Source organism: Haliotis rubra, unplaced genomic scaffold, assembly GCF_003918875.1.
Source record: "Haliotis rubra isolate DU_JTF1 unplaced genomic scaffold, ASM391887v1 Scf1868, whole genome shotgun sequence".
Taxonomy (NCBI): Eukaryota; Metazoa; Mollusca; class Gastropoda; order Lepetellida; family Haliotidae; genus Haliotis; species Haliotis rubra.
In genome coordinates, this window is record NW_025765856.1 from 58,613 (window position 1) to 74,243 (window position 15,631).

The 15,631-nt window shown below is 42.8% G+C and overlaps 1 protein-coding gene across 3 annotated transcripts in view; it reads left to right on the forward strand.

The window, feature by feature from the left end:
- LOC124273990 overlaps positions 1-15,145 on the forward strand; it is a 34,103-nt gene extending 18,958 nt beyond the window's left edge. For 2 of the 3 annotated variants that reach the window (XM_046709324.1, XM_046709325.1), the window contains 6 exons: positions 1,835-2,069; positions 4,175-4,321; positions 10,063-10,183; positions 10,781-10,893; positions 12,076-12,197; positions 13,932-15,145. In XM_046709324.1, coding sequence (XP_046565280.1) covers positions 1,835-2,069; positions 4,175-4,321; positions 10,063-10,183; positions 10,781-10,893; positions 12,076-12,197; positions 13,932-13,935 — 742 coding nt within the window. In that variant the 3' untranslated portion in view covers positions 13,936-15,145. Of the gene's footprint in view, positions 1-1,834; positions 2,070-4,174; positions 4,322-9,632; positions 9,927-10,062; positions 10,184-10,780; positions 10,894-12,075; positions 12,198-13,931 lie in introns of those variants that run through there. The other variant, XM_046709326.1, reaches the window with a different exon arrangement.
- The last annotated feature ends 486 nt before the right edge of the window (positions 15,146-15,631 follow it).

The window sequence follows — 15,631 nt, forward strand, 5'->3', positions numbered from 1 at the left end:
ACCAGAAATGGGCTTCACACATTGTACCCATGTGGGGAATCGGAACTAGGCAACTACTAGGCTATCCCTACCATTATTTGTTGATCAGACAGATAGATGGGTGGATGGATGACTGTGTCTCTTGTAGGGCTGGATATTACCCAGATTCTCATATTGCGATTATATTGCAATAATTCAAGAGATATTGCAATACATATTGTGATATATTGACTGGAAGGTTTCTTTGCAAGTGTGTACATCATAAATTCATAATAGCTCTCTGTGTGTGACATCATCTTCTTTGTTGCTGTTGTGCCATACTTTCAGGCTCCCCGTCCCCATTGTGTATGGGTGTATGCCAGTGGTGTACAGATAAAGTATATAGAGCCTTAATGGGGAATGTTTCATTGAAGTAAATATTGCAACAAAGTTTTGCGAACATAATGATAAAGGTAATAGTACAACATGATTTTTATGGTCAGTGTTGTTTGATTCAAATTGAATGCACTTCAATGCAGTATGTAATTATTGTTACTGTATGTCAGTGATTCATTCAGATTCAACTCCAATATAAATATGTGTTAACATGAACTGTTGTAAAATGAAACAAACACATGATTTAGGTGAACTACTTGAGCTTAAAATCTCTAAGATTTATAAGACTTTGGCCTTTATCGTAAAATGTGAACATATGTCCCATTAAGAAACAAAACAAAAATAACAAAATAATGTGAATTGTGAGAGTGGTCACTCAGAACCAGTGTCTCTACTTATAAGTTCAAATAAAAGATTGGTCAAATCTTTGAAGGGCATTTAGAAGTGGAATGCATAGGAAAAGCAAGATTTATGGATGTCAACTTCTTTATTGTGAATATTCATTACCTGATGAAGGAGCAAGCATACACTCCGAACCATTCTGTTGTTCACAACAAGAAGTTGATATCCATTACTCTTGCTTTTCTTAAAAATGGTCCATTTGAGGCCACTTAATTTCTCCAAAACATCACATATGAAACCATTAAAACCCCAAAACTTAAATCATTTGGTAGAATATTGGAGCCACTTATAAAGACACTTCCACTTGTACAATGTTACATGAAACAGAAAAGAAACAAAAGTATATTTGGCACTTTTAGAGCACATTTTGTTGCTATGGAAATCAAGGGCAGATAATGCCAAGGGAGCTAACTCTGGATGACCCAATATATTGCAGAATCTGAACCATATTGCGATAATCGTATCACGAGATACTGTACCGGTATATACCGGTTTACCGGTAATATTGCACAGCCCTAGTCTCTTGTGGGAATAATTTAGGCCAACTGAATCTTGAACCTTATACATGTGTATTAATGTTCCCCTGTTCTTCTGACACATAATCATATATTATTATTATGTTATTATAATCTATTTATATAGCGCCGAGTTCCAGCTAGGCTGCTCACAGGCGCTTTGTTATTTTTTTCCTCGATCATAGGATGTCAGTCTCAGCGGTACTCCGTATTATCAATCTCAACTCTTAGGGAGCATACAACTCTTGCAGCCACAAGGCACACCGAGTTAATGTGGCTTTCCCATCCTTACGAGGTACCCATTCACAGCTGGGTGGACTGGGACACATAGTCACCGTACTTTGTCCAAGTTTACTGCACATTGCTGTACCCGCAACTAGGCGTTTGCACGTATTCATGTAGCCACCATCTGGTCATTTACCAACGGATTCATGAGGTTCTTTTAAGTGCACTGGGTTGTGTACTGTACACTAGGGGTTGTGACAACACTGAAAGAGTCTGCACACAAGATGATGAACGGTTGACAGATAGGTTGAATGTGTTGACATCTCTCACCTCTGCAGGTACACCAAGATCAGCCTCCCCCTCACCCCCCTCACCCCCTACTACATCCCCCCACCAGATCCCCTGGAGCTGTTCCTGGATGACGTCGTGGAGGCTGCGGTGACGGAGCAGTGCAGGGAGGTTGTGCGTGAGACGGTGCTGGAACTTGCCCACAACTACCTGGAGGATGTCATGGCAGACAACATCCTGGATGAACTACTCGCTGAGGAGGTCCAGGACATGAGAAGCGAGCTGGTGAGAAACATTGCACTGGTTGTGTGGTTGGTAGGTTGGTTTGTTGTTTAACCAGAGCTACAGATAACGTCTTGGGTCATTGAGTTATGTACTCGCTTGCGTTCATCTCAGTTGGGTAGGAGTGGGTATTGCAGAGAATTTTCATATTGCGATATATTGCGATGCGAAAGCATATATTGCGATATGTATTGCAATATATTGCAAGAAGTTAATGCTTGATTTATAAAGCAAAAATACAACAAAATCACTATGCTTGATTAAGCTTTAATAAAAACTTTCAATTTACTTAACCATTGCATATTTTAATACCGCGTTACTCTTATCAATAGTTCCATCTACCGTGAACTTCAACCCAAAATGCTGCCATAAGTACTGAAGCTTTTCCCGAGTAATTGGCGCCACAATAAATATTGTTCGTTGTTGGGGGTCGAGATTTTACAACAAATGCATGACTTCCTGTGTGAAAAACGGAAATATCCGAAGATTTCCGAGTGTTACGAAGTTTTCCGAATGCATGTCAAAATACCGGTTTTCGATCAACGTATCGCAATACGTATCGTTTTCATGTCTGAACCGGTATATACCGGTAAACCGGTTATATTGCGCAGCCCTACAATTGGGTATCCTAATTTTCCTTTGAGTAACCAAATAAATTGGACCCACCTCACCCAAACCCAATTGCCATTTTTCCATTCATTGTAAAAATATGTTAACGTTAAAGTGTTGGTTTACATGTTTGTTATTTATATTCGATCGGCAATATGAGAAACGATAAGAAAAAAAAAGACAAGTTGCAAAGTTCAGGTGCTGAAAAAGTACCTCTCAATATACCTCAATTATATTATCTATTTTTGTTTGTACGCATGTAAGATCAAATCTGTTGAGTATTTAAATTCAACCGTACTTGTACGCAATAGACTTAATAGGAGTTGAGTTTTCACATAAATATTTGCATAATTTATGCAGATAAGCAGCTTATCTGTTCCGCTGTTAACGCCATATGCAGCAAAATTCCAGCTATATGTTGGCGGTCTGTACATAATCCAGCCTGGACCAGACAATCCAGTGATCAACAGCATGAGCATCAATCTACACAACTGAGATACGATGACATGGGTCAAGGAGTAAGCGAGCCTGACCACCCAACCCCGTTAGTCACCTTTTACAACATGCATGGGTTGCTGCATCCTCAATAATCTCCAGGGTATATGTTATGATCACTCTCCACTATACCCTGGATGCATTCATGGCTTGGCCTGATGATTTTATTACCTCCCTGAGTGGGGTATTCAGTGCTTCACTGCGGCATGGTATCTCAGTGGGCTAGCATTATAAAACCAGCTTAAGTCTGGGCTAGTACAGGCAGCAACACATACAAACGCATGCCTGTCGTAAATATTCTTAAGTGCCGCGATAATTATTACTGCAGAGTGATCTTTGGCTGAACTTGTCCCTGCTATGGTATTAGAATCCAAGGACCACCTGTCTCTAGTATGGTGATCTACCTTCATTTGTTGGCGATCTATAGCCTTATTTTATATTATGTATTGTCCAAATTGTGTCATTAATTTTAACTTCACATGCTACTTTTAAATTCGAACTTGTCTAGATGTTTTACTGTCCTTTGATGACATGTTTTATAATATACACATTCTTAATCAGCGTCAAAATTGTTTTCGACACGATATGGCTGAAACATTGCTGATGTGACGTTAATCTGACTCTGACAAGGAAATCTTGACTGACTGTGACCTAACAGTAGAGCTCGAGGTTATTGTTTTTCTATTAGTCTCTCTCAGTAAGTTCAAATCAGAAGCCAATCAAGATTCTTCCGAGTTGGAGTTCAGCACCGATCTGTAATAGAAACATGTCACATCAGAAGACTGTTATAATGGTTGAGGGTTTATTGAGAATTCCTATTGAATTTTGGCCACAGGTGGGATATGGTTAAATGAAGATTCTCTGTTTTGTTTCGGCCTGAAGAGAGATAGGGTCTATTGAGGATATCCTATTGTGGTTCAGTCACAGGTGGGATAGGGTAAGGATTCCCTGTTTTGGCATGAGTAGAGGTAGGGTTAATTGAGGATTCCTTATGGATGTTTCAGCTAGAGGAGGCTGTGTTTGACATCATAGCAGAGGACTTCTTAGAGGAGGAAGTGATCGGTCCAGAGGTGGAGGACGAAGCTGTGGTTGTTGCCAAAGACATCATCCAACACTACGACAGCAAGATCACACGGCGCGAGATGAAGGCGGTGAGTACAGTCCATCCTGTTTAGTACAACCATGCAGAAAACACAAACTGATGGATATAACAAACGTTTTTCCCCTGTATCTTATGACATTTTTATTCTTGCCTCTGGATTTTTTCAGGTATTTCATGTCTGTGTCTGTCTGTGTCTGTGTGTGGACATTTTCCAGGTGTCTCATGTCTGTGTGTGGACATTCTCCAGGTTTCTCATGTCTGTGTGTGGACATTCTCCAGGTGTCTCATGTCTGTGTCTGGACATTCTCCAGGTGTCTCATGTCTGTGTCTGGAGATTGTCCAGTGTAGACATTCTCCAGTGTCTCATGTCTGTGTCTGAGTGTAGATATTCTCCAGGTGTCTCATGTCTGTGTCTGGAGATTCTCCAGGTGTCTCATGTCTGTGTCTGGACATTCTCCAGGTGTCTCATGTCTGTGTCTGGAGATTCTCCAGGTGTCTCATGTCTGTGTCTGGACATTCTCCAGGTGTCTCATGTCTGTGTCTAGACATTCTCCAGGTGTCTCATGTCTGTGTCTAGACATTCTCCAGGTGTCTCATGTCTGTGTCTGGACATTCTCAGGTGTCTCATGTCTGTGTGTGGACATTCTCCAGGTGTCTCATGTCTGTGTCTGAGTGTAGACATTCTCCAGGTGTCTCATGTCTGTGTCTGGACATTCTCCAGGTGTCTCATGTCTGTGTCTGGACATTCTCCAGGTGTCTCATGTCTGTGTCTAGACATTCTCCAGGTGTCTCATGTCTGTGTCTGGAGATTCTCCAGGTGTCTCATGTCTGTGTCTGGACATTCTCCAGGTGTCTCATGTCTGTGTCTGGACATTCTCCAGGTGTCTCATGTCTGTGTCTGGACATTCTCCAGGTGTCTCATGTCTGTGTCTGGACATTCTCCAGGTGTCTCATGTCTGTGTCTGAGTGTAGACATTCTCCAGGTGTCTCATGTCTGTGTCTAGACATTCTCCAGGTGTCTCATGTCTGTGTCTGGAGATTCTCCAGGTGTCTCATGTCTGTGTGTGGACATTCTCCAGTGTCTCATGTCTGTGTCTGAGTGTAGACATTCTCCAGGTGTCTCATGTCTGTGTCTGGACATTCTCCAGGTGTCTCATGTCTGTGTGTGGACATTCTCCAGGTGTCTCATGTCTGTGTCTGGACATTCTCCAGGTGTCTCATGTCTGTGTCTGGACATTCTCCAGGTGTCCCATGTCTGTGTCTGGACATTCTCCAGGTGTCTCATGTCTGTGTCTAGACATTCTCCAGGTGTCTCATGTCTGTGTCTGGACATTCTCCAGGTGTCTCATGTCTGTGTCTGGACATTCTCCAGGTGTCTCATGTCTGTGTCTGGACATTCTCCAGGTGTCTCCTGTCTGTGTGTCTGGACATTCTCCAGGTGTCTCATGTCTGTGTCTGAGTGTAGATATTCTCCAGGTGTCTCATGTCTGTGTCTCATGTCTGTGTGTGGAGATTCTCCAGGTGTCTCATGTCTGTGTCTGGACATTCTCCAGGTGTCTCATGTCTCTGTGTCTGGACATTCTCCAGGTGTCTCATGTCTGTGTCTGTGTCTGGACATTCTCCAGGTGTCTCATGTCTGTGTCTCAGACATTCTCCAGGTGTCTCATGTCTGTGTGTCTAGACATTCTCCAGGTGTCTCATGTCTGTGTCTGGACATTCTCCAGGTGTCTCATGTCTGTGTCTGGACATTCTCCAGGTGTCTCATGTCTGTGTCTGGACATTCTCCAGGTGTCTCATGTCTGTGTCTGGACATTCTCCAGGTGTCTCATGTCTGTGTCTGGACATTCTCCAGGTGTCTCATGTCTGTGTCTGGACATTCTCCAGGTGTCTCATGTCTGTGTCTGGACATTCTCCAGGTGTCTCATGTCTGTGTGTGGACATTCTCCAGGTGTCTCATGTCTGTGTCTCATGTCTGTGTGGACATTCTCCAGGTGTCTCATGTCTGTGTCTGGACATTCTCCAGGTGTCTCATGTCTGTGTCTGGAGATTCTCCAGGTGTCTCATGTCTGTGTCTGTGTCTAGACATTCTCCAGGTGTCTCATGTCTGTGTCTAGACATTCTCCAGGTGTCTCATGTCTGTGTATGGACATTCTCCAGGTGTCTGTCTATGTCTGTGTCTGGACATTCTCCAGGTGTCTCATGTCTGTGTCTGAGTGTAGACATTCTCCAGGTGTCTCATGTCTGTGTCTGAGACATTCTCCAGGTGTCTCATGTCTCCAGGTCCAGACATTCTCCAGGTGTCTCATGTCTGTGTCTGAGTGAGATTCTCCAGGTGTCTCATGTCTGTGTCCAGACATTCTCCAGGTGTCTCATGTCTGTGTCTGGAGATTCTCCAGGTGTCTCATGTCTGAGTCTAGACATTCTCCAGGTGTCTCATGTCTGTGTCTGGACATTCTCCAGGTGTCTCATGTCTGTGTCTGGACATTCTCCAGGTGTCTCATGTCTGTGTCTGGACATTCTCCAGGTGTCTCATGTCTGTGTGTGGACATTCTCCAGGTGTCTCATGTCTGTGTCTGGACATTCTCCAGGTGTCTCATGTCTGTGTCTGGACATTCTCCCAGGTCTGGACATTCTCAGGTGTCTCATGTCTGTGTCTGGACATTCTCCAGGTGTCTCATGTCTGTCATTCCTCCAGGTGTCTCATGTCTGTGTCTGGACATTCTCCAGGTGTCTCATGTCTGTGTGTGGACATTCTCCAGGTGTCTCATGTCTGTGTCTGGACATTCTCCAGGTGTCTCATGTCTGTGTACCTCTGGACATTCTCCAGGTGTCTCATGTCTGTGTGGACATTCTCCAGGTGTCTCATGTCTGTGTCTGGATATTCTCCAGGTGTCTCATGTCTGTGTCTGGACATTCTCCAGGTGTCTCATGTCTGTGTCTGAGTGTGGACATTCTCCAGGTGTCTCATATGTCTGTGTCTAGACATTCTCCAGGTGTCTCATGTCTGTGTCTGGACATTCTCCAGGTGTCTCATGTCTGTGAGTGTGGACATTCTCCAGGTGTCTCATGTCTGTGTCTGGACATTCTCCAGGTGTCTCATGTCTGTGTCTCTGCAGACATTCTCCAGGTGTCTCATGTCTGTGTCAGTCTAGACATTCTCCAGGTGTCTCATGTCTGTGTGTGGATATTCTCCAGGTGTCTCATGTCTGATTCTCAGGTAGACATTCTCCAGGTGTCTCATGTCTGTGTGTCTGTAGACATTCTCCAGGTGTCTCATGTCTGTGTCTGGACATTCTCCAGGTGTCTCATGTCTGTGTCTGACATTCTCCAGGTGTGTCTGTGTCTGGTGTACTCTTCTCCAGGTGTCTCATGTCTGAGTCTAGACATTCTCCAGGTGTCTCATGTCTGTGTCTGGACATTCTCCAGGTGTCTCATGTCTGTGTCTGTAGACATTCTCCAGGTGTCTCATGTCTGTGTCTGAGTCTAGACATTCTCCAGGTGTCTCATGTCTGTGTCTGTGGACATTCTCCAGGTGTGTCTCATGTCTGTGTGGTGGACATTCTCCAGGTGTCTCATGTCTGTGTCTGGACATTCTCCAGGTGTCTCATGTCTGTGTCTGGACATTCCCTCAGGTGTCTGGACATTCTCATGTCTCATGTCTGTCTGGACATTCTCCTCTCATGTCTGTGTCTCTAGACATTCTCCAGTGTCTCTGTCTTGATATTCTCCAGGTGTCTAGACATTCTCCAGGTGTCTCATGTCTGTGTCTGGAGATTCTCCAGGTGTCTCATGTCTGTGTCTGGACATTCTCCAGTGTCTGGATATTCTCCTGTCTCATGTCTGTGTGTAGACATTCTCCAGGTGTCTCATGTCTGTGTCTGTGTGTGTGGACATTCTCCAGGTGTCTCATGTCTGTGTCTCTGGAGCCTGAGTGTAGACATTCTCCAGGTGTCTCATGTCTGTGTCTGGAGATTCTCCAGGTGTCTCATGTCTGTGTCTGGACATTCTCCAGGTGTCTCATGTCTGTGTCTGGACATTCTCCAGGTGTCTCATGACATTCTCCAGGTGTCATGTCTGTGTGTCTGACATTCTCCAGGTGTCTCATGTCTGTGTCTGGTAGATTCTCCAGGTGGAGACATTCTCCAGGTGTCTCATGTCTGTGTCTGAGTGGACATTCTCCAGGGTGTCTCATGTCTGTGTCTCAGACATTCTCCAGGTGTCTCATGTCTCTGTGGACATTCTCCAGGTGTCTCATGTCTGTGTCTGTGATTCTCCAGGTGTGTCTCATGAAAGTAAGTTGTGTCTGGACATTCTCCAGGTGTCTCATGTCTGTGTCTGGACATTCTCCAGGTGTCTCATGTCTGTGTCTCTGTGTCTGACATTCTCCAGGTGTCTCATGTCTGTGTCTGGACATTCTCCAGGTGTCTCATGTCTGTGTCTGGAGATTCTCCAGGTTCTCATGTCTGTGTCTGGACATTCTCCAGGTGTCTCATGTCTGTGTTGGAGTGTAGACATTCTCCAGGTGTCTTATGTCTGTGTCTGAGAGATTCTCAGGTGTCTCATAAGTGTGTCTGGACATTCTCCAGGTGTCTCATGTCTGTGTCTGGAGATTCTCCTCCATGTCTGTGTCTAGACATTCTCCAGGTGTCTCTCATGTCTGTAGGTTCTCCAGGTGTCTCATGTCTTGCCAGGTGTCTCATGTCTGTGTCTCTGTGAGATTCTCCAGGTGTCTCATGTCTGTGTCTGGACATTCTCCTGTGTCTGTCTGTGACATTCTCCAGGTGTCTCATGTCTGTGTCTAGACATTCTCCAGGTGTCTCATGTCTGTGTGTCTCCAGTGTCTCATGTCTGTGTTCGAGTGTAGGTGTCTGGCTGGACATTCTCCAGGTGTCTCAAGTATGTCTGTGTGAGTGTAGACATTCTCCAGGTGTCTCATGTCTGTGTCTCGGGTATTCTCCATGTCTCTGAGTCTGAGAAAATCTGGACATTCTCCAGGTGTCTCATGGTGACATTCTCCAGGTGTCTCATGTCTGTGATATGCCCTCCAGGTGTCTTATGTGGACATTCTCCAGGTGTCTCATTCTGTGTCTCTGTGTGTAGGTGAAGGAGAAAGCTGGACAGGCTGGTGGAGTCTCCTGTGTCTGGACATTCTCCAGGTGTCTCATATCTGTGTCTGTGTGTGTAGGTGAAGGAGAAAGCTGGCTCACAGGCTGGTCTGGAGTCTCTGTGTCTGGACATTCTCCAGGTGTCTCATATCTGTGTCTGTGTGTGTAGGTGAAGGAGAAAGCTGGTGACAGGCTGGTGGAGTCTCTGTGTCTGGACATTCTCCAGGTGTCTCATATCTGTGTCTGTGTGTGTAGGTGAAGGAGAAAGCTGGCGACAGGCTGGTGGAGTCTCTGTGTCTGGACATTCTCCAGGTGTCTCATATCTGTGTCTGTGTGTGTAGGTGAAGGAGAAAGCTGGTGACAGGCTGGTGGAGTCTCTGTGTCTGGACATTCTCCAGGTGTCTCATATCTGTGTCTGTGTGTGTAGGTGAAGGAGAAAGCTGGCGACAGGCTGGTGGAGTCTCTGTGTCTGGACATTCTCCAGGTGTCTCATATCTGTGTCTGTGTGTGTAGGTGAAGGAGAAAGCTGGTGACAGGCTGGTGGAGTCTCTGTGTCTGGACATTCTCCAGGTATATCATATCTGTGTCTGTGTGTGTAGGTGAAGGAGAAGGCTGGTGACAGGCTGGTGGAGTCTCTGTGTCTGGACATTCTCCAGGTGTCTCATATCTGTGTCTGTGTGTGTAGGTGAAGGAGAAAGCTGGCGACAGGCTGGTGGAGTCTCTGTGTCTGGACTACCTCTTGACTCTCATTTCTCGACAAGGCAAAGTCTGGACTGAGAGTGACTTCGCCAACAGATTTGTTGATGGTAAGAGTCATAGCATAGACTCTTTTTGCTGTATTTATATTTCATCCTCTTTCTACCTCATTACCAGCTGAACTAATGAAAATAAGGCCAGACCAATTTTATTTCTTGTTTTTGTTTTATTTGTCCTCAGAAAACCTAAGGGCAGGAGGGGAAAAAAATAAAAATAAAATAAAATCACCAGTTAAAGTAATATTCCTTCTAAATATTAAAAGTATTTTGCTTCCGGCAATTTATGAAGTGTATATGGGGTAAAAAAACAATCCCAAAAATGTTTTCTTGTAAGTTTACATTTTTGGCCAATAAAAACATAAGGATTTGATTTTTTGAGCTGGGGAAAATGAATTTTATTTTTTTTCTTATTCTTGAAAAATACGACCGGCAGATCCGTAAACAAGAAAAAAATTGGTCTGGCCTAAGAAAGGAAAATAAATGTGAATATTTAATTCACTGATGTCACCTCTTCAGTATCCTTCAGGAAATAGTAACATTCATGACGTAGATGCTTTTTTAGGATGATGTACTGACTAAGAAAAGATCCTGTTTTTCAAATACCAGTGATAGGTGTAGGACTGATGCAACAGTTACTTATTGTTTCAGAAATGATGGGCAACATCTTACTTCGGCAGTATTTTGGAGTGAAAACAAATCGCGACAAGACAATTCAGTGCAAGCCCCTCCGTAAACTGCATGAAAAGGTGGTAACAGATGTGGTGAGTGCCTTCAGTCATTTGAACTCTGAGGTCAAAGCAGGCGATGGGGTAGCGTAGTGGTTAAAGCGCTCGCTGAAGACCAGGGTTCGATTCCCCACATGGGTACGATGCGGTAAGCCCATTTCTGGTGTCCCCCGCCGTGATATTGCTGGAATATTGCTAAAAGCGGCATAAAACTAAACTCACTCTCTCACTCCCTGAGGTCCTTCATCTGAAGAGCCAACATAGACTGAATCTGGTGATTGTCTGTCAATATTCCCATCTTTGCTCATGCTTTTGATCACTGGTTTGTTAAGTCCAAACTGTAGGTCCTGTGGGGCAGTGGGGTCGGCAAATGGTCAAAGCGTTGGCTCATCACGCCGAAGACACGGGGTTGATTCCCCACATGACTACAATGTGTGAAGCCCATTTCTGGTGTCCCTCGCCGCGATATTGCTGGAAAATTGCTACTCACTTGTAGGTCCTGTACTTTGGCTGAATATAGACTTAAACATGAGGGATCTACCATTTGATTGTTGGTGTTAATGGGAGGTGTTAAGATTGATTACAAAAACAGACATCTGAGGAAAGAAGAATCAGACAAGTTTTCTTTGGACCACAACATTTTTTTCAGATCACACACCACCTCAAGTGAACTTTTTTAGTTGATAAGTTAGTAATTGTTATGATCAAGGATATTTGGAAACAGTACTGTCACCTTCTGCAAAAATGCTTCATATTGAACACATCTTAGACAACTTGTCACTCAAAAATATGTGTGTGTTTACTCTTATTATGAAAAACTTGATAGTTTGGGGGTTTTTTTCCCCCTGGAGATTACAAGATTTATCACGTCCCTGTGACGCACATTGATTATGCAAGCATGACAATTAGTGTTTAGTGTTTTTAGATGAGTTGTAAAGTGTACCTGTTGATACCCTGCAAAGTGTCTCTGCTTTAAGGAGTAAAATATGGACATCTTGGCTCAGGGTCAGCATGCTCTGTCACCCAGTTATGATTTGTGAATTTTATTTCTTTGTGTGTCAAAGGTCATCAGAAGACCTGTTTCTTTTGCTGGAATGCCACCTGAAGTACTTACCAACTTTCAAGCATATTTGTTGCTTGGACCTCCCTCCCTCCTTCCCTCCCTCCCTCCCTCACTCATTCACTCACTCACTCATAGTGATAAACACATGTTGTCAGGCCCTGGATGTGCTGCTGCAACAACTTTCCTCCTCGCTGGATGAAGACCTCGCTGACGTTGATGAATATGAGAGAGGGGTTAATGATGGTATCGACTTGCCACATGCACCAGCCATTGTTAGGTAGGCAGTTTTGCTGATCACACCAGAGATGGCATCTGTATCACATTATTGTGTTGGTTCCTCAGGAACATCCTCAAATGGTTCATATGCCATCATTTGTACAGCCAGTCAATTGTATGTTCCTCTTGTTTAATGACTCATGTAACCATCGAGTATAATAAAAATGCTTGAGTTGCTCGATTAACAATACCTGCATTTTCAAGTTATATGAATATCTAGGTTAAGGGAACAAATATGCTGTAGTATTATGGATTGACTACTTCTTTATTATCCCCCCGGCATGTAATGCGGGGGGATATAGTCGACATCCGCCTCATCCGTCTGTCCGTCGGTTCGTCCGTCCATCTGTTATCATTTTGTTTCCAGAGCATAACTCAAAAACCGTTCAATAGTTTTCAACAAAAATTGGTAGATATATCAAACAGAACCTAAGGTGGTGCCTTTTGCTATTTACAGATTTTAGTCATTTTTATTTTTCTCGCTTTCCATGGAAACGTTTTGGACTTAGTGCCAAAAGGGAGGGGTGGGCTTCTTTCCGGAGCATAACTCAAGGACCGTTCAATATTTTTCAACAAAAATTGGTAGATATATCAAACAGAACCTTAAGTGGTGCCTTTTGCTATTTGCAGATTTTTGGCATTTTAATTTTTCCCAGTTTCCATGGAAACGATTTCGGACTTAGTCCCAAAACGGATGGTAGGGCTTCGTTTCCGGAGCACAACTCGAAAACTTCTTAATATCTTTCATCAAAACTTGGCAGATATATGAGACAGATCTTGAAGTAGTGCCTTTTGCTATTTACAGATATTTGTCATTTATATTTTGGGGGTTTCCATGGAAACGATTCGCACTTAGTCTCAAAAGGGAGGGGTGAGTTTCGTTTCTGGGGCACAACTGGAAAACTTCTTAATATCTTTCAGCAAGACTTGGCAGATATGTGAGGCAGATGCCAAAGTGGTGCCTTTTGCTATATGGCAGATTTTTGGCACATTTATTTTTCCTGGTTTCCATGGAAATGGTTAGGACTTAGTCCCAAAATGGAGGGGTGGGCTTCATTTCCGATGCTCAACCCGAAAAGCCTTCAGTATCTTTTAATAGAACTTGGCAGATATATTAGGCAAAGTTTGAAATGGTGCCTTTTGCTATTTACAGGTTTTTGCCATTCATATTTCTCATAATTTCCATGGAAACGATTTGGACTTAGTTTAAAAAAAATCAAGCTGGACTTTAAGTAACTGTCAGATAATTTGTTCTTTCAAATAATGTGGGGGCCGGGGGGATATATCATCTTCTGATGAGTCTTGTTGCAATTGCTGCTGGAACCACTTTGTGTATGGCATGCTGTGATATCAGTCGAGCAAGATATTCTGATCTGCCTCCTTATTGGCTGACATCATACTGTCAGTCAGGAATAGTGACTATATTGCATTTGAGGACAATTTGAGTGGGTCTCCTGGAATTTCAAACTGTCAAAGAGATTTCAATGATTGGCATACTTGAAGTTGAGTGGATGAAGAATGAGGACAATCTTTTACGGATATACAACTTCTTTATTCTGTATTGGCGACGTTTTGATTTAGAATTGCTTGACAACGACATTAGAATGTATGTCGCCTATACAGAATAAAGAAGTTGTGTATCCATAAAAAAACTTGTCAACATACTTGTCAAAGAGATGTTTTGCTTGGAGCCCTATCTCTGTTTACAGCAATATTTTTGCTTTGTTTTCTTCAGGTGACATGACTCCCGTCACTGGGCAAGATGGTGAGAATCCAATCAACTCAGAAAATCAAAGGACAATTGTGTTGGATGTCTGGTGCAGTGTTGTGACACATTGACATGATTGTGCAAAATGTCAGGGAAATATAATATATGTGTTGGATGGGGGTAGACAGACAGGTACAAGACATTTTTTGGACATTACAAACACCTTGTTGGAAATCCTTGACAAATAAGTTACTTACTTGGGTAAAAATATAGATTTAACAAGTTGTACTTCAACTGGATTTTCTGAAAAAATATGGATGTGGAGTTGGACGATTGTGCTTCATATTTACCTGCGTGTGAACACAATGCTCATTATTTCATCCACAAGGTTTGCCATGCCTTAATATGATTATGTACCAGAAACCATTTTCTTATTATTCCTTGAAACAACATTTGCTTTACATTCCTCCCCTTTCTTCCTCTCATATTCCTCTGCTCTTCTTTCCTTGCTCTTCTCTTCCCTTTCCTTTCAGAAAGAAGAACTGTTGCCTCTTAGCCATCTACGAAATATATCCTAGACAAGCTGTTACAGTTGCCTTTCACCCATGTTCTGTCCTCACTGTGGTGCAGTTGGTGAGACCTTATCTGGTAACCTTGCTGAAATATTGTGGGCACTTGTAGACCAGGGAATCTAAACCAACACTCACGAGTAAGGGAACAATCAAGACTGAACAGTTTGCCAAACCAATGGTTATTTGTAAATATAAGTTATATATATATATTAACGTATCTGATGTTTATAATGTATGTACATATTGTGTCAGTGATACTTCCAATGTTATTTTGATGTGTGTATGTTCAAAACATCTCTCAGCACTGGCTTGCTGTCTTGAGTGAAATGGGACAAGAAGAAAGAGTAGAAGTTGACCACATAGAGAATCTCATCCATTAAAAGTGGTCCGTACTGGTACCAATGGCTGAACCACAAGATTTGTGTGGGAATGTTTTAACATAGTGCTCCAGTGTTCGGCAGACCCAAGTCGCTCATGTTGGTAATAGAAATGTCCCAAGAAACATTTTAGTCCAATGTTGTTTTTAATCCTATCTGCAGAAAGAACATTGCCTGACAGCCATCTTAAAGAAAACTTTCTTGATGACAACCAATACACATTGTCCAATGTAACGTATATTTCAGGAGGTAACTGTAATTACTTTAGCCATGTATAAAAAATGTGATGATGTCTTCGTCTCTGTCCAAGATGTTTCACAGTTCAAAGCTTTTACTAATAAAATTACATTGACATAATTGTTGCTTCTTAATCAAGAAGCATTATGTGTTTATTGCATCAGAGGCCATATCTCTACTAGTGTTGGGAATTTATTGAAATCTCACAATTGATGATTGGTTCAATACCAACAACCAAAAAATCGAAAAAAATCGGTTTGCGGCATTTTTTAGATTTTCCTATTCAGGTTGTAGTTGCAGACAAGTATAAACAAAAAACATTTGGTTCTCTGTTGGTTTTTTTGAGAAACTGCACAAATTACATTTGCAGACTTCACACCCAGTGTAAAATGATTCAGTTCCAGTGTAACATTAACTTGCCAGATTCTTCAAGAAATATTCAGTCATGACTTTTCAGAAAGTGAAGTGAGTTTTCTTAGAAATAAACAGGTTTTCAGGCCCTGACAACGTCCTACATGTTCCATCATCAAGTATTTCAAAC